This window comes from Chamaea fasciata, unplaced genomic scaffold (assembly GCF_029207755.1).
Source record: "Chamaea fasciata isolate MVZ Bird 193981 ecotype frontalis unplaced genomic scaffold, bChaFas1.0.hap1 SCAF_1, whole genome shotgun sequence".
Taxonomy (NCBI): Eukaryota; Metazoa; Chordata; class Aves; order Passeriformes; family Sylviidae; genus Chamaea; species Chamaea fasciata.
Genome location: NW_027094086.1, coordinates 100422143 through 100446945, shown reverse-complemented (window position 1 = coordinate 100446945; position 24803 = coordinate 100422143). Strand labels below are relative to the sequence as shown.

The 24803-nt window shown below is 36.3% G+C and overlaps 1 protein-coding gene across 7 annotated transcripts in view; it reads left to right on the top strand.

Annotated features, from left to right (window-relative positions):
• The window catches only part of SUGCT (succinyl-CoA:glutarate-CoA transferase), a 326113-nt gene that overhangs the window by 257229 nt on the left and 44081 nt on the right, over positions 1-24803 (top strand). For 5 of the 7 annotated variants that reach the window (XM_066190894.1, XM_066190848.1, XM_066190874.1 and 2 more), the window contains one exon: positions 13035-13098. The exons of the other annotated variants lie outside the window; for them this stretch is intronic. In XM_066190894.1, the coding sequence (XP_066046991.1) occupies positions 13035-13098 (64 nt within the window). Of the gene's footprint in view, positions 1-13034; positions 13099-24803 lie in introns of those variants that run through there. 7 annotated transcript variants of the gene reach the window in all.

Genomic DNA, 24803 nt, shown 5'->3' with positions numbered 1-24803 from the left:
GTTCTGGAGGGGTTTCTGTGTTCACTCTGTTTGCATCTCAAATAATTCTGTGGTTCTGTATATTTTCTAAGAGAAAATAGATGGTTTTAAAACACTAGATATTTTCAAGCCTGTTATTTTATTTTAAATTTGGAATATCAGTTGTTTCTGAACTTAAAGCCAGTTTCAAACTCCGACAGCCTTTGCAAACAGAAAAGTTTCAGGAGAAAGATTCAAGCAGCCAGCTTCCATGACAATGTCCCATTGGTTCAACATCACTTCCATAGCAGCACAAAGGAAACATTCTACATGCCTGAAGGATGCCTTTATCCTGTCACTTAGAACTTAAACGTAACAAGATGAATGATAATAGACAAATATATTTGCTACTCCAGTTTTGCAAGAGACAACTATAAATGTGCATCCTGTTAATGTGTCCTTAACAGGCTAAAATGCAAAACCTGACTGAACAGTCTCCCAACATGTTTTGGGTTTTGCCGTGACTTTTGTTTGCATCAGTAGAAGCAGAATCTGTTTTCTTGCTGGCTAATCCTCAAACAACCACAGGTAATGTTGCACAGCTCCTCGTAAAGATCACCAGTAACATATATATTCTTGTCAAATTATTCCCACTTACAGTAGGAATTAAGCATTTTAGGTCTATTAAGCAAATCTCCATTTATTATGCTGTGGTTCACATTGTAGAGCTAACTCAGAGAAAGCAGGCTGGATTCTAACTAATTTACTTTATTTTTTCCTTAAAAGACTACAATCAAAATTAAACACCTACAATTTAGTAATCAAACAAACGGTAAATATAAGCTAAATATCTTGTAGCTACATTTGAATGTCAGTTACATGCAAGGAACATTTCTAAATAATTTTTTGTGTTGATACCATGTTTCTTAAGTTTGAAAATGGTCCTAGCTTAGCATGATTAGGTTTCATGAAGTTCACCAAGACTTCATCACCTTGAATAGCTGAGCAATAATAATACCAACAAAAAAGTGAGCATCAGATTTATGACAGCTCTGTTTTCTTTGATGTCTTCTTGAGTGACGTGTTTATGCAAGACAAATAAGTAAGCTATGTCTCCATGAGGCCTACTTAAAAAAACTCCAGATTTTTTTTCTGGAGATGGAGTATCTCTTTTCTCTTCAAGTATGTGTTGATGGATTAAGGGGGAATGTAGGCAGGTCCCAGCTGTCAACTGCCTGTTAAGTAGAGCTTGACTGAAGATTGAGCATTTGTCAGTGCTGAAAGGGAAAACTGGATTGTGCACACATCTGACCTGTCCTTTAACACACTGGACACTTACCACTTATTCAGGGCACATTTTCTAAATGCATTACTACTTTTTCCTTCATTCCACAGAGTATTGAATCTAAGCCTGTGAATATTCTATTATATGTAAAAAGGAAACAACTGATAAGGAACATCTGTGTCAATGTATACATGGAAACAGTGACAGTGAATCCCAGAAACATTGAGGATTTTATTATATAGTGAAAATTCATTTTGGTGGCCTGTCTAACCTCTGCTGCTGTAAATCAGAAGGCAGATGATTAACGTCCAGTGAACTGAAACCAGCCCAACACGGTATCCTTTCTGTATCTTTCAGTGTCCCTTGTGCCTTTTATTCTTCTGAAAAATTGTGGAAATATTATTTTCCACATTTTGAAGATGAGGAATTGATAAACACAGTCCTGGATACATCTCCATTCTAAACCAAGCATTTACATGAGATTTTTGAGGTAGTTATATTCTTACTGTAAGATCACTCCATCATTAACGGAGTAATGTCATAATTATAGTAATGATAATTGTAGTCAATTATCAGAGTAATAATTACCCTCTGGATGTGTCTTTCTCTGTTGCCTATATGAGGGAAATGTGTTTACCTTCTTGTAATCCTCAGTCAAGTGTTTAATGGTATGTGAAATGAATGTGGGTCATATGGTTCATTTCCAAAATCATCCTATACATGCATGGCAGAGAAGAAATCTCACAATGTGAGTTCATTTTTTAAATGAGAAATCCTCCCTTTGACTGTTTATTATGCAACAGGTGTCACTGCTGGGGTAGAGAAGAAATCCTCAACACAAAGCTGAAGAGACAAAGTTGAATATAACTTTCAAAGTACATTACAATATTTGAATATATGAATTTATCCAGATGTCTGCCAAGGAAGGGGGGAACCTCCCTTGGAATGGAAAATATTACCCTCTTTCCTATGAATTATTATAACTTTTAAATTAAGGGGCTTTCAGGTAAAGATATGGAAAAAGGAATAAGAGTTTTTTACTAGAATGTATATGGATAACAAGGCAAAAAGCCAACAATGACGGCCGCAACCACAAACAGAACCAGAAACTCAGTGACAGCATTCACTCAGCTGCAGGCACTTTCCCCTTTGGTGTACTTACGGTCACAGCCGGCAGGGATGCTGGTGGCTCCTGGCTGGGCAGAGCAGGTGTGATGATTCCCCCGCGGCTGCCGGGGGTTCTGTGGTGCGAGCTCAGGCATGCCTCCCCACGGTAATGGTGGGAGAACTGAAGAGAGGAAGAGAGAAGGGGCTTTCCTTTGCAAACTCACAAGGGGAAGCCAGTCTCAGTGCCGCTCGGGAAACTGAATGGACTGCAGCAAGGACCCTTAGAAGCAGCAAGCTGGAATGGCGGAGGCAGGCACATCTGGGATGACAAGAAAAGTGCAACAGAAAACTCTGGGCCCTGCCAGAAGCTGTGGGGTGGCTGGTTGTCGGTTGCAGTGTCACAAGAAGCCCTGAAGCAGCAGCAGAGAACAGCAGGGCTGAGTAGGGAATCACTCCCCTGGGTAGCTCACCTGTGAGGGCTGATCCCGGGGTCTGGATGTGCGGAGAGGGCAGTTGCTGTGGGAATGGGATGCTCACAGGTCCCAGCGCAGCAGGCACTGGCTCTGGGCTCCCAAGCAGCAGAGAAGCAAGCCAGTAAACTCCAGTCACAGTGCCAAAGGAAAAGAACATAAAAAACAGGCAAAAAACCACATGGCAACAAGAATCTCTTGTCGGACAGATCTTACTGCTTGGCCGTGGAGAGGACTCGCTTCACTAAAAGGAAGCAACTGCCCCTTGTCCCCCCCAGCTCTCAAAGGAAATCCCAGGCTGGCTCTCACCCATTGCAAAACTCCTGGAGCCAGGGTTGGGGGTGGCAGGGGAGGGGGTTGGGCAGCAACTGTCCCAGACACAAAAACAAAACAAAAGATGGATTTGGGATCCATCCCTAAGACACCCATGTGAACTATCTGACACCTGTGTTTGTGCAAATTTGTGTAAGATTTTAAGTGGAAAAATCTGTCCTTGGTATTTTCCTTATTCTGTTTCCATCTTGGTCTCTCTTTTGTGTTTCCATCTTGGTCTCTCTTTTCTGTTTCCATCTTGGTCTCTTCTGTAGCAACTTGTACTGCAAAGTTCATTGGAAACATCATATTTAAAAACTAGTGTTGTATTTTTGCTCACAGTTGCATATGTTGTATTCACATACTAATTGCTTTTTATATTAAATTCTTACGGACCATCAAATGCACATCAATGACTAAATAACTGTGAAATGTAGTATTTTCTAAAATATGTTTTGGGTTTTTTAAAAATGATTGTTTCTGAAAGAAATCACTTCTTTTGTGTAAACACTCATAGCCCTGAAGTACAGTCCTGGCTTTAGTTTCTTTTTGGTTTACTGGAACTTGGAGAGAAATTTTATGGTTGGGTAATAAAATAAGTAACTAAATGCTAATGATGGAAAAGTGGATGACAGTAGTTAAGTACTGAACTGCTGGAAAGGAGTTGGAGATACTGATACAAAGTGGGAACTTACTCTTCACCTTCTCCATATACATCTTGCACCTAGCACTCATGAATCCCAGTTCCTCAGTAGGCATGGTTAGGAGTTCTCTATCTTAAGTGGATTTGTTACAAAGGCTGATGTTAACAAGGCAGAGTATAAATCAGGAAAAATCTCTGTGTGCCAGAGTTTCTGTTGATGAAAATTCCTTTGACTGCCGAGGACATCTAGCAACACTCAACAGCATCTATACAGTTTTTACCAGTGTTGTCTGTACATGTTGCTGTACAGAATTCCTTTGACTTTATTTAAAATTCTCTGTTTCAAACTACAGTCACAGTTCTTTTTCTAAAGGGCTACAAAGGTCAGTGCAAGACTTAGCAGGAATAAACCACTTATGAGAGGTTGGTGAATCTCTGCCTGCAGCAGACTGAGGGTGTGCAGGGAGATGGTCTCAGCTGGATGAACTTTATAATACTAAGCAGGTGCCACTGTTAAGTGGCATTCCTCTGAGGATGGGCAAGTTTTGCAGTCCTGGGAAGGGCTAAGTACTCAGAGCTGACAGACCAGCTCTAATGAAGGAAACAATGATGTATAAATAAACCGTAACACTTACATGGGAGGTAAAAGATGGATGGAGTACTTAAAAGAAGGCTCTTGGGAACTCAGTGTGCCATAGAAGGTCAGAATATATATACTGATTATGTATGTTGTATTTGGCAAAACAAGTGAGATTCCCAAGGACCATCAGAAATCAAGTGATATTTTAGCATAATGTACAATACTGTTGTTTAATGGTTCCTATGCCCCCTATTAGCCTGATATTAAGTTTGTGAATTTTTGAGGCTTTCTGAGTATTGAGATATCTTTTTTGTCTATAAGTTTATTCTTGCCATGACATGCATGCCTATCTGTAAAAACATGTGATTTCTGTAACAACTCTTAGTAGTGTTCACCGTGCAGTTTGGTTGAAGATGGTACATTTTGAAATGACAATTCCCTTACATGGTGGACAAACACCTCAGTCGTTTTTCAGTTTAGAGTTGCTTCTGCATGTGACTTATTTCAATACCACATGGCAAAAAGTGACTTCTGAAAAATTTCAGTTATCCAAAGCCCTATCAGAATTTTCATCATCTCCAGCTCTGTAGGCAAGCCTGTATATGATCCCTGATGAATGTAACAAATATTCACAGAGTTGTTATGAAAACAATGGCAGTGGAAAAGTTCTTGGTATTTTTGCCCCACCAGTCTCCCACTTACAGCACGCAGTGCTTGAAGATGTGGCAGTCCTAGATTATCAGTGTAATATAAGTTAGGAAATACACTTGCATTTCTTTAACAAGTTAGTTTCCAGAAAAGAAAACATCTGAAACGGATTTTGTTGTTGTTTGATATGAGGTAAATCACAATGAAAAAAAAATAAAATACAGCTTTTCATGTGACATTCTGGACACTAAAATATTATAATCTACGTACACCCTGGGATAATCTTCTTAAGTTTTACATTCACTTGCATCTTTAAAAACTAATTGTAATTAGGTTTTTCCAAGCTTTTTTTCAGAGAAACTACAAACATAACATTTAAATGCTGAACATAGTATTTGTAATAATCCAAAGTAGAAAAAATATTGTCAAAAGCCAGTAGTTTTTAACACCATTGCTAGCAGAAAATTACTGGCAATTCTGACTAAAAAAAAAAAGGATAAAAACAGTCAATATTTCAGACTGTTGCAATAATAAAATCAATCTGTTTTCATAGCACCAGGTGATCAGTGTGGAGTCATCAGTGTTAGGAAAGCTATGCTGCAGCTGGAGACAGACTCTGATCACAGAGCCAGTGCTTTGAATACAACTGCACCCTGTCTTGCTATCAGCATGAGCCAGGTATTATATCCAAATAGCTGTACAGCCAACCATCTTTGCTAAAATATTTCTGTGAATTTACACATTCAGACCCACCAAAAGTATGGTTTTACAATCACATCAGTTCTCAGGGAAAAAGCACATCTGAAAATATATATGTATTTTTTCCAAATAAGGACAGATTGTTTCCTCTGCCACTTCTCCAGACTGATGGTGCAAGAAGTTGTCAGGGGACTACACTTGGTCATCTGAGGGAGGCAGACTGATTTTTAAGCACCCAGACAGCCCCTTGAAATCAGGGTCCAGTCTGCAACCTTGAAAATTGGAGAATCTACGCGAATAAATACAGACTTGTGTCCATGTATTTTTGTATAATTTGGCCCAAGTTATAAATATTTGTTCTCTTAATATCTTTGCTATTCATTATAAATATTAAACATATTATATGCTAAAAAACCCCTTGGGAATACCTCCTTCTCCACAAGATTTAAAAACCTGATTCTCTACTGTAATATGGTCTGCTATTAGAATAAAAATACCTTATTTTACTCTCTGTCTTGGTTTAGATAGACAGGTATTTGCCAGGGAGGGTTGGAGTCTCCCTTAAAATGTAAGCCCTTCTGCCCCTTTTCCAAATTATCATAAATTTGCAATTAAAAGGCTGTCAGGCAAAGATTTTGGGAATAGGTATAGTAGTTCTTTACTAGGGATATAAAAATACAGATGTTGTAGTACAGAAGAATAAGCAAACAAATAAACAAACAAGAAATCCTAGAAAACCCTGACAGAGTCAGAAATACAACTTGACACCCTGTTGGTCAGGGTGTTGGAAGTAGTCCAAAGTAAGCCCTCCTGGAGTGGCAGATGTGGTTCTGTTGGAGTAGAGATGGTTCCGTTTAAGAAAAAAAAGGGTCCAGTAATGGTGAGATGGGTCCGGTCTTCTTCCAGGGATCCGGTGGAAAAACTGGATACCTAGGGGGACTGTGACTCCTTTTTATCTAGGTTAAGATGGTTTGGCTCCATGGTGTGGAGCAGCTTACAATAGTGCAGTGTAATGTGTAATGTCATTGATGAGCTCTTAATGGTCCATTAGTAGAAGACATTCCCATGGAAGTAGTGAAACAATGAAGAGAGATAAGTAGCACTCCACCATCTGATAAGTGACACTGACCCATTTGGGCAAAGATAAGCAATTCTGCTCCACCCAGATGGAATAGAAAAATATGCTCTTTACAATACCCATGACACTCTCGTTACTTTTCAATACATCTGATGAAAACATAGGAGATTTATATAGACTTATTTAGCAGCTTTCTCATATTTACTTAGACTGTGAGGTATAAGTTGAATTTAGTATTTTTTCTCAAAAATAAGTATGTGTTGATGATTAGACAGTGGCAAAAGTGTTTCTTCTCTATCTGAAAAGGTTTCCATTGTTTAATACTTTTTGGATTGTTTAATGTCTCTTTTGTGCATTATACTGTGGCTGATTTAGCACTAACAACCTTTTTAATTTTATAGCAGGAGGTGCTGGGGGAAGCAAAACATTAATATGAGAACTATGCTCAGTGTCAGGGCAATATCTAACTTCAATTACAAATTTGAAATATGATTTAGGAAATTGAATCAGTGAAGAGTTGCCTGTTCATACTGGCCCCAGGTGCAGTTTGCTGAGTAGATTCTCAGGGGGGAAGAAGGTGAATCTGTGAAGAACAGACTTTCATAGGGTGCCTGAGAAGGGGTCACTGTGGTGGGTATATTCTGTTACAGTGTTACGAACCACTAATACAATACTGGAAATTGATCCAATTTCACCAACTTTATGTTCCCTTCTGAACTGAGCTCTGATCTTAGTGTAATGTGCAGGTTTCATAATTTCAGATTTTTGATATTTCAATTAATGAATGACAAATAGGATCTCCATTGGGATACTTACACAGAGCTTTGTGAAGAATCTCAGTAGAAGGACTTATCTAGAACAGTAGTTTAGAATAGAACAGAATAGAATAGAATAGAATAGAATAGAATAGAATAGAATAGAATAGAATAGAATAGAATAGAATACCCTAATGAAGTAGTAATGATGGGTGAATTCAACTGCCTTCAGCTGGTCAAAGGTCACATTGGGATAGAGTGTAAGGGAAGAAATTTCTCATCACTCTCAGTGATTGCCTTTTGAAACATTTAGTTCTAGAGTATGAAAATGGAAGTTCTTGACTTAAGTGACATAGCAGAATGCAGCTCTTAACTCCTATATCAGAATGCACCTTTTTGGATTAAATTCATGGCTACTGTAAAACCTAAATTCAATGTTGACGAGCCAATAGCTAGTTCAAAACCTAAATTCAATGTTGAGGAGCCAATAGGCTAGAGGATATAAAAACTCTTTAGACAAGAGATAAAAAAAGGTAAGGAAATTAAATTTTGATAATCAAGAGGGAATCTAGGTGAGGTGTTCTGTAGGAGAACAAGAGACACAGGAGAAAAGCATGAAGTATTTGAAAATATTACATGGATCAGGATAAAGATGTATGCATCAGGCCTTAAAACCCCGTCCCCAGGGATGTCAATAAAAAGTAATTTTGTCTATAGCATATAGTAGCAAATAGCTATGAAGCTGTGACATAAGAAGGACTATGTCAAAGCTGTCACCTCACATGCACAATAAACCCAACAAGTTTGGTGAAGAAAACAGTCTGTAAGACACTGACCTAGAAGAAAGCAGCAGTAGAGAATAGGGACATTCCAATGAACTGTGATTTTCATGTGTGTATTCATATAGTATCACAGACATGGTTCTAGGGACCTAAGAGACTATAACATACAGCATTTCCCATGTCAGAATAAGGCGATAGGAGAAAAGAGGTAAATTAATAGGCAATTGGAAACAACAAAGCCAGACTTTATTCATTCAAAAATTTGTTAAGAAAGCAACTTTTCTTTAAGTTATGTCCCGTCTCACGAAATGGTAAGAAACTTCAAATATGAGATAGATGAAGGTAAAGTGGAGATAGATGTGATTCATTTATACAATACTTAGATATAGTAGAGAGCTTCTCCAAATGACCCCTGCATATTAGAAACTATGTTTGGAAAGAAGAATAGTAAAGTTGTTAGTGATGAAAGACAAACTTTGCAACAGAACTTGAATATACTGGGATTTCTGCTTTGGGAACAGAAGTGGAGGGGACACATGCTGACATGCAAACCATTCTGTTGTGCAGTGATGTTCTAGGAATACAAGACCAAGGAGAACCAGGCATCAGATGGAGATATATTTCATATCCTTTCCAAATTTCAAATTACTTGAAATATTTTTTTTTTGGAAAGGGGTACTTTTAGGATGTGGGATGCGATTCCAAGATGGCCTTTTCTTCACAACATGTGCTGTTACTTCTTCCGGGGGTGATTATGGCCATTGCTCTATGTTAGCATGTACAGGGAAAACTATTATTACTTTTTTGTGGTTTGGAGGCACTAGTAGTAATTACATTTACCAACAGCCAGCTATCTTGTGGCTACAAAAATATGAAGAAAATGGTTACATCATTTCCTTTATGGCCTGAAAATCCTTTTCACTAAACTCTAGATGAATCTGTGGAAGGGTAGTACCTGTACAAATGCATATTTTGAGTGCATAGCTCCACATTAAAAAGAACTTTTAAAATTTGGATCAGGGAAAGAGGGAGGTGGGAGCTGCAAGGTTTGATGTGTTTCTGATTCCAGGGTCTCCTTTGACAGGGATTTGGAAACTTACCTTAGGTTGAATTGAAATAGGTAGACTTGAAACTTTGCTGGCAGTTTTAAGAGAAAACCGTATGTGTTGTCATGGGTGGTTAGTTACGTGTGTCATCAGAGTTGGAATTATGTCTGTATTTGGAATAAAATAAAATGGTATCACAGAATCAATTAGGTTGAAAAAGACCTCTGAGATCATACGTCCAAAGACCATCATGTCAAGTATATCAGGTTCAGTCTTTTCTTAAACACCTCCAGGGACAGTGGCTCCACTGCCTCCCTGAGCAGCCTAGTCAACATCTAATCAACCTTTCTTTGAAGAAATACATCCCAATGTCCAACCTAAATCTCCCCTGGAGCAGCTTGAGACTGTCCTCTTCTCCTGTCACTGTTTGTCTGAGAGAGGAGGCCAACCCTCACCTGACTGCATCCTCTTTTTAGGTAGTTACAGGTCTCCCCTGAATGTCCTTATCTCCAGGGTTGACAGCCCCAGCTCCCTCAGCGGCTCCTCACAGGGCTTGTGCTCCAGATCCTTCATCAGCCTTGTTGCCCTTCTCTAGACTTGTTCCAATACCTCAATGTCCTTCCTAAATTGGGGGGCCCAAAACTGGACAGAGTACTCAAGGTGCAGCCTCACCAGTGCTGAGCGCAGGGGAGGAACCATTTCCCTAGTCCTGCTGGCCACTCTGTTCCTGATACATATTAAAAGGTTTGTACTGAAAGACTGAAGACAATACTTCTGATTTCTTTACAGTGATCTCACTGTAAAATGCCTCTCGAACATTATTTAATTCAGAAAATCTTACGTGGTAACAGATCATATAGTATTTCTACCCTGCAAAATAAGCCAAATGGAAAAAAAAAATTAGAATTTGATCTATTGATTTCCATAATCTTTTACATGATTCTCTTGGTTCATCTGTTCCTTATTACGAACCCAGGTGAATACAGACACAGTAGAGGGCTCTACCACATCAGAAATATCATGACCATTTCAGCTATACAAGACAATGGAAAGCCATTGAGTTGTGTTTCTTACTTTTTCCCCTGGTTTTCCTTGTCTTTGATGATAAAGGATGTAAATGTTGCATTCTCCCAAGGCTAGAATGCAGTAATCCTTAATGTTTTTTGAGAATGCACATGAGAAGTTGGTGAAGTTTTTGGTTTTTTTTTCAGTTGTTTTTGGGAATCCTAATAGTGGAATGCATGGAATGGGAAATTACATGGTTATTTTAAACAGTGTTGCTGATGTAGGAAAAAACCCCCATAGTTGTTGACCAGTCATTGCTTGGTGATTGTTGTCTTTACAAGAAAAGTTGGAACTGAGTGTATCAATATAGGCTTAATTACTGTAGAAAATAAGATTAATAGAAACTTCAGTGTTTTTGAGTAAAGAATATATCTGAGAGGGAAATTCAACACTGTACTAATAATGAAAATAATAAGGAAGCTTGACTGCATCTTAAGAAATTCTTTTAAAAGGAGTAGTGGTGATCCTCAAAGATACTTCGGGGGTTTTGTAGTTCATTCTGTAAAGAAAAGGGATCAGGAATTTGAGTCTAACAAAAACAGTCTTTTAAAAGCAATTTAGGTCTGTCTTATGAGAAAAAGAATTTAGAGACTCAGAACAGATAAAACAGATTTTTGTGGAGCTCTGAGTAGTTGCTAGACAAACTGTATGTTTTTCTTTAACCAAATTGAGCCACTTTTAGGTACATGCTTTAACTTGCCTTATAAAGAACTGCTTTTTCACCTGAGCATGCTGTGGATTTCAAGTTCAAATGAGTTGTTTTCATGCGTTCAGGTCCCAAATAACGAATTAAATGCATAAAGCAAGCTCGTGTAAGTAAGTTGAGGAGAAAGGAGGCCAAACATTCAATATTGTTTGATTAAGGACATGACTGGAAAGATTCTAAATATGAATTAAAACATTGTATTTTAATTGTATTTTCTAATTCTGTCATTTAGAAAAAAAAATTCTGGATGTCTCACTTGAATGTCTACCAAAATTGCCTTTAACCTTCTGAAAGAGAAATAGAACTAATGATTTGGTATACCGCCAAGCAATTAGACCAGTGAAGAGACATTGTTCCACCAGCATCTATTATCGGAAATATCTGGATTTCTAAATGTCAGCTAAATAGGTTCCCCCCACAAGCTAAGAGAAAGCTAACCTGACCTTTTGACACCACCTGTTCAGCAATAGGAATTTTTTAAGCAGGCTATTCTACACAGATAAAGGGTTCACAAGATTTGACCTGGAAAGAATGGTTAAAGGAATTAGTTTTGTTTAGTCTAGAAAAGAGCAGGCTGAGGGAGGATGTGATTACAATCTTCCAGTACATAAAAGAATGTTATAAAGATGATAGTGATTGATTTTCTGTGTTCAGTTGGGGAAAAGTCAAGAATAAAGATGTTTAATAGACAGACACTTAGATTATGTATCAGGAGAAAAAATTCTCGTACTAAAAATGCAGAATAAGGTGCATACTACCTAAGAAAATTCTCATCTTATTAACTTGAAATTTTAAAGATTAATTAGACCAACACTTGTCATTAATAGTCAAGGTTGCTAGTGTTTTTCATGGTGCAAGGTGAATAGGTAGATGTATTACATGGTCACTTAAAAGACTTTTCCCATGTTTCATTATCTATAGCTGATACGTTTGGAACATTCCAGACTTGTTATATTGGATATGAAAATAATCGCCTAGCGGGTGGCTATTTTTTAAAAATAATTCTGATTATATGATTAGGATAACAGTGTTACAAGAATAATAGGTAAGGAAATTATAAATATTGTTTAGTGGCTTTGGGTGTAGAATTATATAAACTAGAGCAGTGAGATTGCTAGTATTGATATCTTTTCCTCTGTTACTGCCAATTTTGTTATCACACAATGTTTTCTGGCTAAGGTTAATAACAAGGGTCTGAAAATTTTGATGAATGATCATCCCATATAGATATATACAGGGCCTGAAGCATGGCATACCCACTCAAAAGAACAAAAAACCCATCAAGATCATTTAGCCTTTCGAAAATTTTTGTAAAAGCTACTAAGACTGTGTTTTACAGTATGAGCTCAAACATCGCAGTATGAACATTTTCACATCACAAGCTCAAAACTAACTAACAGTGCAAAAACAAACAAGAATATAGTTTATGTATAGGCCTTTAGTACATATTGCAGGTTAATACGAAAGGGTGTGAAGGTTTTAATAGTCATTCTGTGTTAGTACCAGTTTTCTGTTGATGGTTGAAATTGTAACATGCTTGCAGCTCAGTTTCTTATGTTTGATGATGACTCAAAGAGCTTAAAGATATGTTAGACCAACAGTATGTGCAGTCTTAGTGAAGCATTTATTTAGCTGCATAAATGAAAAGTAGTGTCAAACATCAAAGCTTTCATGTTACACATTATGCAGACTACTTGTGTTGTATCTCCTTGTGTTTTCAGAGAGTCTGTGAAAGAACATGATAATGTTTATCTCTTTTTTCCCTCCTGAGTTTAGGAACTGATTGTATTTTATATTACATACATGTTTTGTTTTGTTTTGTTTTGTTTTGTTTTGTTTTGTTTTGTTTTGTTTTGTTTTGTTTTGTTTTGTTTTGTTTTGTTTTGTTTTGTTTTCCTAGGTACTGCACAATGGACTTGTGATGGAAATGAATCATCCAACAGCTGGGAAGATAGCTGTTCCAGGTTAGATGTTTAATCCTTTTTGCTAAATTAAATGCTACATGACATCTTGAGTGGTTCCGGAAGTCAGCTGAGGACATGACACATCTTCACATTTCACTCAAATAAAAGGTTAACCAGGCTGACATTTGTGTTCATAGTCATTCCAGTAGCAGAAAAATGGGTTAAAACGTGCCTCAGAATAACTTCTGGCTTCCCTTGGTCAGTTGTCATAACATGGACATGAATTTGATAATATTTGCAAACTCCCACTGCTAGAAATGTTACTGCTATATCATCTGCATGAATATGTGAATCTGTTTTTGATTTAGTTTGATTTTGAAAATAACACAGGCTTCTTTTAGAGATATTTCTGTTTAAAAGAAAAAAAAGAAGAAGACAAAAGAGGAGGGAAATTTGTACTGAAGATTTAAGAAGCTCTGCCATAATGAAGTCTTAAATAGCTATTTTGTACTTCCAAAGAATACAGAAGTATATACAAAAGTTCTAAACTAGTCTCTCCTCTTTACAGCTCTAAATGGTTCAGGAACTGGTATAGCTTTCCTTCCATTAGACTTAGTTATGTAATGGGGTTAGGTTCAACCAGAGCCATTATGAACATACAGACTCTTGCAGCTGGTTTGATTTTGATAATTGATCCTTATCTGATAAACTGTTAGCTATTGGGTCAATTTTTCTGCTTCTCTCTGCTTTTCTTTCTCCCAGGCCACATTGAGAATTGTTTCTTCCTTCATTCAAAGCATTGTGTTATGTCTATTTTTATAAGAAGTTGTCCTTACATTGTGGTTTCCTGTGCCAGTTCCACCATCTCACACTGCATCCAGTTGTCATCAATTTCAGTTGACTTGAACACATGTAGCGTTAAGAAGAATTCGACCCATAAAATTTTTCTCAATTTGCACATCTCAGCATCACACTGGGATGCAGAAAGAATCATTTGAAAGAAACCAATCCCATATTAGATCATGTTTTCTTCATGAATAAAGGGCGTGTTTGTGGGTGTGGGTGTGTATGGTCCCTATTTGCTCTTTATCACAGTTTGCATTCTACATTTGGTCTCACTAGATTTGCATGCTTGGTTGACTGTATTAAAAAACACTTCTCTAATTTAGATGCACATATCTGGAAATAGCTATCAGGTTTTTTTAAAAATTTTGCTACAGAAAAGTAATCCTGGTTTATTTACCCAAAATGAAAAGACAAATAAAAGGTTTTTACTTAATTCTTTTTTAAGAAGTAGAAATAAGAGCCTTACAGATGGTAGAGGAAGTGTGTAAGGTTTTCATGTTGCATGCAATTTAAAATCTATCTTAGAGAAAGCAAATAGTCCTTAAGGGGATAGCTTAAACTGCAAGAAGAGGAAAGAGATGAAAGGAATGTTCTAATGTCTGTTGGCAGTGATAGAATGTATTGGCAAGAGAGTGAGTTTTTACATAGGTAAGCCAGAGTACTTCCCAAATCCTTAGTTATTTTTTATTTTATTAAACTAGTGACACTGCACTAAACTAAAATAAATCATCTTAGTCTCTAATGGTTTGCCATTTAGGTGGACTTCTATAAAGAGTTTCTTGTATTGAAACAGATGGCTGAAATGATTATTGGATATTTGAGCAGGAAAAGTAGAATTCCTTTCTTTCCTGGCATGGGAGGATAAGGAAGGGAGAGACATGGGAGGAGAGGGGGAAGAACATTCATTCAGTGTGAGCAGAATGGATCTATTGATAGCACTGGAAAGACAGTGCATTACTCTGTCCCTAAACTAAAGTGAATTTGGCCATTGTTCATGATAGGTAATAGAAGTACCCTGGATTTGTCCTGCTCAATGATATATCTGAAGAGTACAGGGAAAAGTGTGCAAAGAAAGCCTACAGTAGATAATTTCTTCTCAATGACAGTTAAAAATAGAAGTTGTTTTTTTTTAAATGTTGTTATATTTTAATATCTTGTATTTGGTAGAGAACAAGTTTACTAAGCTCTCAGTTTCTGTCTCAGGATTGCTTATTAAGGGAAATTAAGTTATTAAAGTGAATATTGAAACTGAATAAGCTGAAAATGTTTTTCTTTAAAGAGACTAGGGAGATTCTAATCCCAAAATAAAAATAGATTGCTGATATTTCTTAACCCTATAAGCCAGGTTTTAATATGTCCATTAGTAATTGAATTGGACATCACACTTGAGACTCTTGACAGAGGTCTGACTTTTGCTGCCAAATAAAGTTGTGAGTGCAGTGAGAGGCACTTATTAAGTGAAGCATGCTGGCAGATTTCAGCTCCAAGGATCACAGGTGTCCTCTGTGTCTAGCATATTGTTTTGCAGTAATCCTTCTCCAGGCATGTCCCCAGTTTGAGAGTAGATTCAAATCTGTGTATGAATCCTCCATTGTAGATCTTGCAGCTTGAAATTGAGAGATTTTGCCATTGATATTAGTATATGCTACATTTTAAATGTTTGACTTCGTAATTAATACTCCTCCTTTGCTTAAATATCTTTTGATACGGTTATTGAATTTGGTTCTTTCCTCACCTTTCCCCCTTGCTGTTTTTGTGATTCCCAGCCTAAGGTATACTGTGTGCTGATAAGTGCATTGTAGGGTACTGGTGAAAAGGCAGTGAGGGAAGTTGTACTACAAAGAACATTTTTCTAGTAGTTTTTCTTTTCAGAATGTATCTTTATGGTAGGAAAGAAGAAGATCTTACATTTTGATATCTCTTGTTTCTCAAGTATTCATGAAAACACAGAAATGCACAAAAGCCTATGCACAAATACATTGCATTGCGGTTACTAGTATCAAGATATCTCAGATTCAAGAATGAATATGAAAAAGAGAGTTCATTGTCTTTGACTAAGAGTGACTCTGTAAAAGACTGTGAGAGCATTCTGAAGAAAAATGTCGTTCTGTGGTAGTTCAGTGGTTTCATTAGGGTAATGTTTCACCTATATAATTCCATATATTCATGTCATGATGTTATTCTAGAACTGTTATATACATACACTTGACATATTTTATATAGAATTTGCAACATTGTGAGAGAGCCCTGCTTGAGTCATTCTTGCCAGAACTGGTTCATCTGATTGTAGAGCTGAACTAATGAATCTTTTCTGTTTCTGTACATGAAGGCGACTTAATAATATTTAGTTCAGGGCAGTGCTCTGAAGATGCTCAGAAGCAGGAGCACCTCAGCTGGAAATGTATAGCCAGGGGAAAAGGCAGTCACAGGGGAGCCTATCGGAAACCCTCCAGCACCTACAGGAAGATTATCAATGTGAAGAGCTGGGTTCTTCATAGCAGTGCATGGTGGGAGGATCACGGAATAAAAGAGATTCAGCCTGTACATCATGAAAATCTTTTTCATCATGACAACATCCAGGCAGTAGAGCAGGTTGCCCAGAGAGGTCTGCATGCTCTTTTCGTAGACATTTTTAAGGAGCAGCTAGATAAAGTCAGGGGCAACATGATCTGACCTAGGACTTGACTCTGACCTGTTCCAAGTAAGAGTGGAGTCCTCCTGAAGTCTTTTCCAGCTTTGATTATGTTCTTATTTTGTGATTAAAATTAATATCTCTTCCTCAGCTCTGTTGTGCTTAGCCCTTTCCACAGAGATCTGAAGGAGAAACGACACACTTTAATCAAATAAGAAATGTAGAGCACAGAAAGTACTCTTGGGTTAAAAACAAATATATTTTATACAGTGCCAGATTGCAGATGATACTGGATAGCACAGAGACACTACAGGTAAGTAAAGGCACAAAATTTCAAGAAGTTTTAGCATCTGGGTTAGTCTTGAATTACTTTGCCAACAAGTAATGGAATTTTACAAAGAGTGGTAGTATGTGGATTTCTGGAAGCCACTGAGTATTCTGAGTGCCAATATGGAGCACAATGGGTGCTCCCAACCCATACTGATTACATAGAAAAAAACTAATGGATGCGATGCAATATTTCCCAAACCTTTTCCATTACAGTCCACTTCTATGGTTTGGGAAACTCAGATAATAATACTCCCAGCTTCTGCATTATCTAGTCTCTGATGTTGACTTTTAAAGGCTGCTGGTTGTTTTTTCAAAGTCAAAACAGTGTCTGTAATAATTTTTTTAAATGAAAAAACTACAATGTATTCAGCTGTCCCTAACAAACTAACCTTTTTAGAATTTATTATCTAGTAGGAACCTTTGTGAACTAAATTTCATTTCTGACCCTTCCAAGCCTTAGCAAACTGGGGATTTGGATACAAGCCTAGACTTCCGAATCATCTCTGATCAAACAGGAAACAATATAACTGTAGAAATTGTGTAAATCATCTCTGCCAAACAAAACAAATATTCTTAGTTTTGATAATGTTTATGTTGTTTGTTCTTCTCATCCCCATTTCCTGAGCTGATAAACACAATGCCTGTCCTTTGGCCCATGATGTGCATCAAGGATGACTTTATTGCTCAGAAAGGCCAGTTTCATCAATTTCCTTCTGTGCTCTTGAGATGAAGTGTTAGGGGGACTACTCAGTCCCCAAGCTTAGTTAGGAAAAATAGTGCAGGATTCTTCCTTGACATAGATTTCTTGGACTGAATTCAGGCAACTTATGTTAATTAATCAACCCACTCAGGAGAAATGTCCCTTTCCCCCGTCTTCTCCAGTCACTGTGTATTACAAATATACTACTGAAACAGGAAGAAATTTTTTTTTTTCAGAGGTAGGCTTTTCCTGTTGTATGATTCATTAAATGGTGTCATGGTTCCATGGAGACTAACTTGCTATCAATCCCTTAGAAGAATGGTTTTAAGAAATAAGACAAAGAGGCCAGAAATCTGATAGGACTTCCCTATTGTGCCACAGATTTCTTCCTTAACCTCGGACAAATCACTCTGTGTCTTACCAAACGAATTGTTTGCAGTTTTTTGGATCTTGGTTAATAGTTGAAAACTACTTTGATTCTTCAGGGAAGAAGTTTCTTGGGAAAACTCTGTTATTTTAAATATTTATTTATATTGGTTATGTGTGTATTTATACCTATTTTCTTCATGTATGTGGAAGACTAGTTAAGGAAACAACAGTGGTGTGGATTTGGTCAGAGCATTTCAATACAGGGAGCAAATGTGGCTGTTAGCGATACATACTACCTTTTTTGACCACTTAATATAAGTGTAGTAGAGGACGTCTAATAGAACTAGATATAAAGCAGAGAAAAGTGACTTCCACATGGAGGAAGTTTGCAGGAAATTAGGGAAGTCTGTACTCCGAGCCATTATTTCCTGCAGCTAGGAGATCATTCAATATAAGAACAACAACAACAACATAAAAAAATCTCAGCAATTTTTTTACGATCTTTGCTTGAACTTCTCATCCTGTCTGCTTCTCATCAGGTGTTTTTTCATATGTGTGTGTCTGTGTGTGTGCATGCATGCATGCATGTGCATAACCAATGTTGACTGAAAAACTTAAATTTCACTTCACTATTTATGGTCCATTGGAAACAAACAGCTTCACCAGCATTACTGTTACCTCATTCACCTTTTTTAGTCATCAGGGCTGACTGTTTATGTCTTTTACATTCACAAAGCTGATTTAAATTTTGAGGAGTCCATGATCATTACAGGAACTTACACAAATAATGTATGACATCTCACCAAGCTATCCTCAAAATATTTTAAAAAAATTAACAAATACACAAACAGTGCATTCATACTGATTGCAAAAGCAGAAAAGAGATGGTGGGAATGGCCAGGAATATGTTATTGGCTTCAGGATTATGTAGAAAGGCTAGGCATCTTTTTAATGAATGATGCCCTCATTTGGAATCTTTTAAGAATTATTTTGAAGTAAAACATGAATAACAAAACTTTTAATATTTTTGCTCCTCTGTCATATGTTTCCACAGTATTTCTCTACCACATATTTTAAAATATTTTATACCTTCTGGAATGGTCTTAGTACCACAGTTAATATTTTTAAAGTAAGTTTTAGGAAGAAAAGACAGCTGTTGCTTACCTAGTTCTGTGACTTCAGCTGTTGGAGGAAATTAAGAAATAGTGGAAGACTTTTCCATCAGTCTCAAAGCAACTGAGTAGCAGTACTGACTGGGGCCAGTACTGACTGTGTGACTCAAACAGTGGCTTGCCAGAACTGCTGTTCAAGGTCTCTGAGCCAGACCCTTCTCCCATCAGACCCTAGGTTCCTTTGTTGGTCTTTAGGATCTGGCAATCAAAATTGTTTTTCTTGCATCACGTGTTTTTTTTTCCGGGATCTGGCACTGCTATATAGGGAGGAAAAACAAAAATTTTTCAGAGGATAAGTGGGGACATTTTCATGCTTTGTACATAAAAAGTCAAGCAAAATTGTGGTTAAAGTATTGAATGTTGATGGATAATTATACTTCTAGTTACTGGAGAAATTTCTCTTTGTATTTTCCTCCATGTGTCCTAAGCTATACTAGGATTTTCTTTAAATTGGACATAATTCTGATGGTGAGTTAACTCAAGAGTAACTCATTGCTGTCACATAGTGGGGGGAGGGAGGTGAAAGCTGAATTACTGACCGAATAGCCAAATAAACGAATGAGTTTCCCACCAATGTCATAGTCCTAGAATTCAACTTTGTCTAAAATGATGTGGGGTTTTTTTTCTGTTTGAATATGTTCCCCACTTCTTTCTTTATAAATAATAATAACTTAGAAAGTAGTTTCTTAACCCTCACTCTGTAGTAAGCACAGCCAGGTGCTCACACAGTTCGAGGTGTGTGATTATAAAGATATGTCTGCATGCCTCGGGTGTGTTGTAAAACAGCCAAATTTCTTCAAGGCCCATAAATTTTTCATATATCTTTATGATCTTTAATAATTATTGGATAAGAAAAGGAATCCACTGTCAGTTAAGAAAGGGTTGGTTTCATTAAATGTAAAAATGTTTTAAACATTTAGACTATTTTACTTAATCCCTAGGACACTGAGTAGAGTAATCCTCATTTGTGTTTCCTCCATATCATCTTGACCCAAGCCCTGCCTTCCCATCAACAGTAAAGGTGATTGGACTTACCCTGTTTTCTGTGAATCTAGACTGAGCATTTTTGTGATCAGCACTGGCCATTGGGTCATGTGCTGTGCCATTTTATCACATTGACCATAGAATATCATCAATTTAACTCTTTCATGTATGTTTGACTATAGTCTGTCTTTTTCAAAGTCCTCAAGAGATGGAAAATTCGCCAAATATCTGCATCTGTCCTTAAAGGCCTGATTAATTTAATTTTTTTTAAAAACATGATCTCCATTTTAATAGAGAGACTATACTTTTTTGTGTCTTTTGTGAGGTTTAAATACTTCTACCATGAAACTACTTACATGAACAAAATTTTATCTAGATAACTTTTTGACAAACTATGTAGGGTAAATTTCCCAGACCTTTTCAGGTCACTTGTGTAAGCACAGTGCAGTTACAGTTTTGTAACTCTGTCTTTTTTATTGCAGTCTGTGTACTGTATATATAAAGGAAAAAACTTCAGCTCTATAGAGTGCATCACAGACTTCCTGACTGACTCTGGGCAAGTCTCCTAAGCCCATGAAGTTATGTTTCTCACTTCTTCATGAAAAAGATTGAGATAATAGAACTCACAATGAACTACTTTTTTTTTTTTTCCAAATTGTAATATTTATTTTTTTGTGAAACTTGATGCTATTTTTCCTTGCAGTTTATGAAACAAATCATTGGATAGAAATAAGGAGCCAATTAAGGCTCATATGGTTAACTTAGTTGTTCAGTTGATTAAAAGCCAACCACCAGAAGATAGTGTGTACCTGTTGTATGTTAGTAAATTTATCTATAACTCCTGAAGTAGGGAATATTTAAGTCCTTTTAGTAACTGTGAACTTGAAATTATTTTTGTTCCTATTCCTTGTACGTACCACTCTTTCTGGTAAAGTCCAGCCTAGAAATTAATGCCATATTGCATCAGAATCAAAAACTAAAATGATTTTGTGATCTAAATCTTTAGATTTTTTTAATCTAAAGTGATTTTGATGTGAGTCTTGAATATTCTAAATGATCCCTTAATAATTTGGGCTATCAAAAATAAAGCATTTCTGCCACCTTTTTTGCCCTCTGCCATTTTGCTAACTCATCTGGAGCTCTTCTGTGATTCTGGGAGAGAAGGAAATTCCGAAGAATTTTTCCAAATGTTTTATTACTAGGCATTCCCTTTATTATTATTTTTTTTTACTGGACTTTTATTTATCTGCCATTGGTCACCAAATTCAATTCAAATGTTGACTTTTTATTTTGCTAAACATAATTTTTTTTAGGCAAATAAAACTAGCTTGTCCATCCTAACACAGTGTGCAAAAGGTTTAAACCAAGACAGAATAGACATGAACTAGCTTTATCCAGAGTCTGTTGAAACACTAGGCACTGGGTTGAGACCTGATTAGAAAAATCTTCCTGACACAGAGTCTGTTAAGGTACAGAACAGAATTCCCTAAGAAAACACAGAATCCCTGTTTGTTTGGCTCTCTGAAACTACACTGAACAGAGAAAATAAAAGCAGATTACCCATATAAAAAGCAAATAAATTATCTATTAAATGGAATTGATAACTTAATGAATTTTAAAATGTAATGTGAGTTCATTGCTTTGAATTAAAGTTATTTAGAGATTGCACCTTTGGCAGGACAAAAATAAAAATTATTGTGTGTAAGTGGAGTGTTCCTCATTCCTCGGTTCCTCAGATGCAGAGATGAAATGAAGCAGAAGTTTGCAGATTAGAACAAGCTTTTTAATATTCTTTGCAGGCTGTTTATAGAAACATCACAAGGAACAGAAAATCAGGCCCATTTGTGAAAAGAGGCAGTACAATTTATAAACATGTGGGGCAAACAAAGTTTTAAGGCTGATGATACCCAAATACCCAATTCCAGTCATCCAATTTATATGACACACAACTTCATGCACACATCTGCTATTCCAAACCCAGACACAGACATGCAAGCTTGTATACACTCATAGCAATTTAATAGTATTCTAAAGACATCACAAGATTAGTGCTAGAAAATTAAGCTGCATTGCCTTGATTATGAGATAGATCCCTATATGAGTGAATCTATGATGAAAACTCTCCTGTAATTTTAAACATTCTATTTTTCACATTTGTTCATACATAGGGGGATAGAAAGTATAAAAAAGAGCCACACATCATTGTCTCGGTAGTATTTACCTTTGGTACCTTCTGAAAAGAAAGGCTGGAATAAGGACTTGTGTTGTAGGTCCTGAAAGGAAAGTTTTACTTTCTGACTTCCTCACTACTCACAAATCAATGTCCTCACTATATAATTTAGTAGTAGTTTAGTCTCAAAACTGAATGTAGAGTTTAATAGCTTACTTTTTTACTCCTCATTTTTGCTTGGACTTCCTGAGGAAAAAAAAAAACCTTTAGAAATGCTGATCTCTCCTTTTGCTCCTTGTAGATTCAGGTACCATACACTAGCTTTTACTGCCTTTAAAAGTGTGAGAATGCATGGGTAAAGTGTAGTTTTGACATGGCTACATGATGATGTTAGATTGCAAGAGACAACTTTAATATACCCTTCAAGCACTTTTGTAAGAATGACAATGTGGAGAAACCTACTGGAGGAAAACAAATTGCAGGAGTAGCTCAGAATTTAAAAGAAAACCCTTTGGTGTCTTCCAGTTAAGTCATACACCTTCTAAGAGTTATTATTCTGACAGATTTTAAGTTTTTCAAAATGTTAGCTAGTGCAGTGACACCTTGGAATCTTCCTTCCAGTTGACTTCAAGAAAGAAATCAATACCTTGTTTAGTACTTTAATATGACTTTCAGATTCTCACTGCTAGAAACTCACCACTCAAAAGCAGCATCACCCACCAATATCCATGTTACCATTTCCATGAATTTGAATTTAATTTTTACTTTAACTTTTTTTTTTTTTTTTTTTTTTTTTAATGTAGGAAGTTTTGACTCAGTTTCTGTATTTTGGGGCGTAGCACATACTTCTCATTTTCAGATATGTTCATAGATTGGTATTCTTTTCCCCAAGTGTCCAAAGACATGAATCAAAATGCTTCATTGATTGTATTTGGAAGCTATACATCTGAAGTCTTATCTTACTCTTGGAATTTAATCTTGTACTGGGTACCAGTTACAATGAAATACACTAATATACTTCAATAACATAATTATCCACTACACTTGTATATAACATGTGAATATATTATAGACTCTTCTACACTTGACAACCCAAGGAGACTGTTTGGTGCTAAACTTTAGAGAGAGAAGAATTAGGTCATTGCAGTGCATATAATTTATAAGTAGAGGTGATTCAGAAAATTGAGAAATCTCAATATTTTTTGTTTCATATATAAACATTTTTCGTTTTTTATATTTTAACAAAATCTTGTATGAAGAAAATTATTGTAATTGAAAATGAAGTTAATCCTTGGTATCGTTTGAATCTTTACCTGCTCACCTTTGAACAGTATTTATGGGTAATTTTACTTATCTTTGATATCCAGGAAAAAATAATTTGAAAGCCAGGAAAAAAAAGTTATTTATAAACCAGATTTTGAATATTATGTACATTCGGGGAACTTACATGCTTTGGTGATCTGTTGTGAATAAATTGTTGATATTAAATGCCTTAGTAAATTGTGGATAATTTTAAACTCAGGATGAATGAATTAAACAACTATTGTTTTATATGCAGTAAGACATCTTCAGTAAAAGTGCTCTACTCCTTTTTGAAGACTCTATTTGGAGTTTTGTCAGACAATTTATCTAAATTTACTCTGAGTAATCAGCTGAAATGTACCGTAAAATAGGGAACCTAATATATGCAAAAACAAAATGAAAGATCCTCACCCATGGTACACTTTGTAATATAGTGGCTGATAATTATGCAGAAATATTAAAAGGATCCATTTGGAGAGGCTCTTTAAAAAACCAAGAGATAAGATTGAAAGCTCAGTCATAATTTAGATATTTCTGTGTTCTACTGTTCTAGTTCTTAAAGTCTTTACCAGAAGAGTTTTTAGTAGTTCAAGGTTTAGTTTTATATTTTAATAATGTAACCATTATCATTTACTATCTTGTAACGAGAAAGAAGTCCTGCTCCTAGTAACCAGAACTTTTGAGCCCCACTTTGGGGAGGAATGACTGTATTTTGGTTTGCTCATCATACTGTGATAATAGCTGATTTCTACTTCATTGCTGCTTTTATCTAGTTAACTAAAAATACCTACCCAAAGACACTGATTCATGCAGGAATGTGATTATATTTAATTCCAGAATTATTTCTGGGTGCAGATGTCATTGGTGTACAACTGAGCCTTTGAAAGACTTATGGCTTTTAATTATAGATTTGTTTCTTCCACAGGTCTCGTATTTCCAGTCTTTCCTAAATACTTAAACTGGAAAATAAGGAGACATGGTGGTCAAGAAAACAAAATTGCCCTGAATTCTAAGATACAATGAATATAAAATTCACTCACAAGTGATCTTCTTCCACAGGTAACATTCAGCCTACAACAAAACCCCAGGGGATCAAATGGATTCACATCTATGTAGCTGTAAGAGAGTTGTATAATAGGAAAAAAAAATGCAAATTACTAAGACATGCACCAGAGTACACTCTTATATACCCACTCACCATACAGGATATGAGATAAATTATCTTTTCTAATGCTATTGCATCTATTGGCAAAAAAGAAG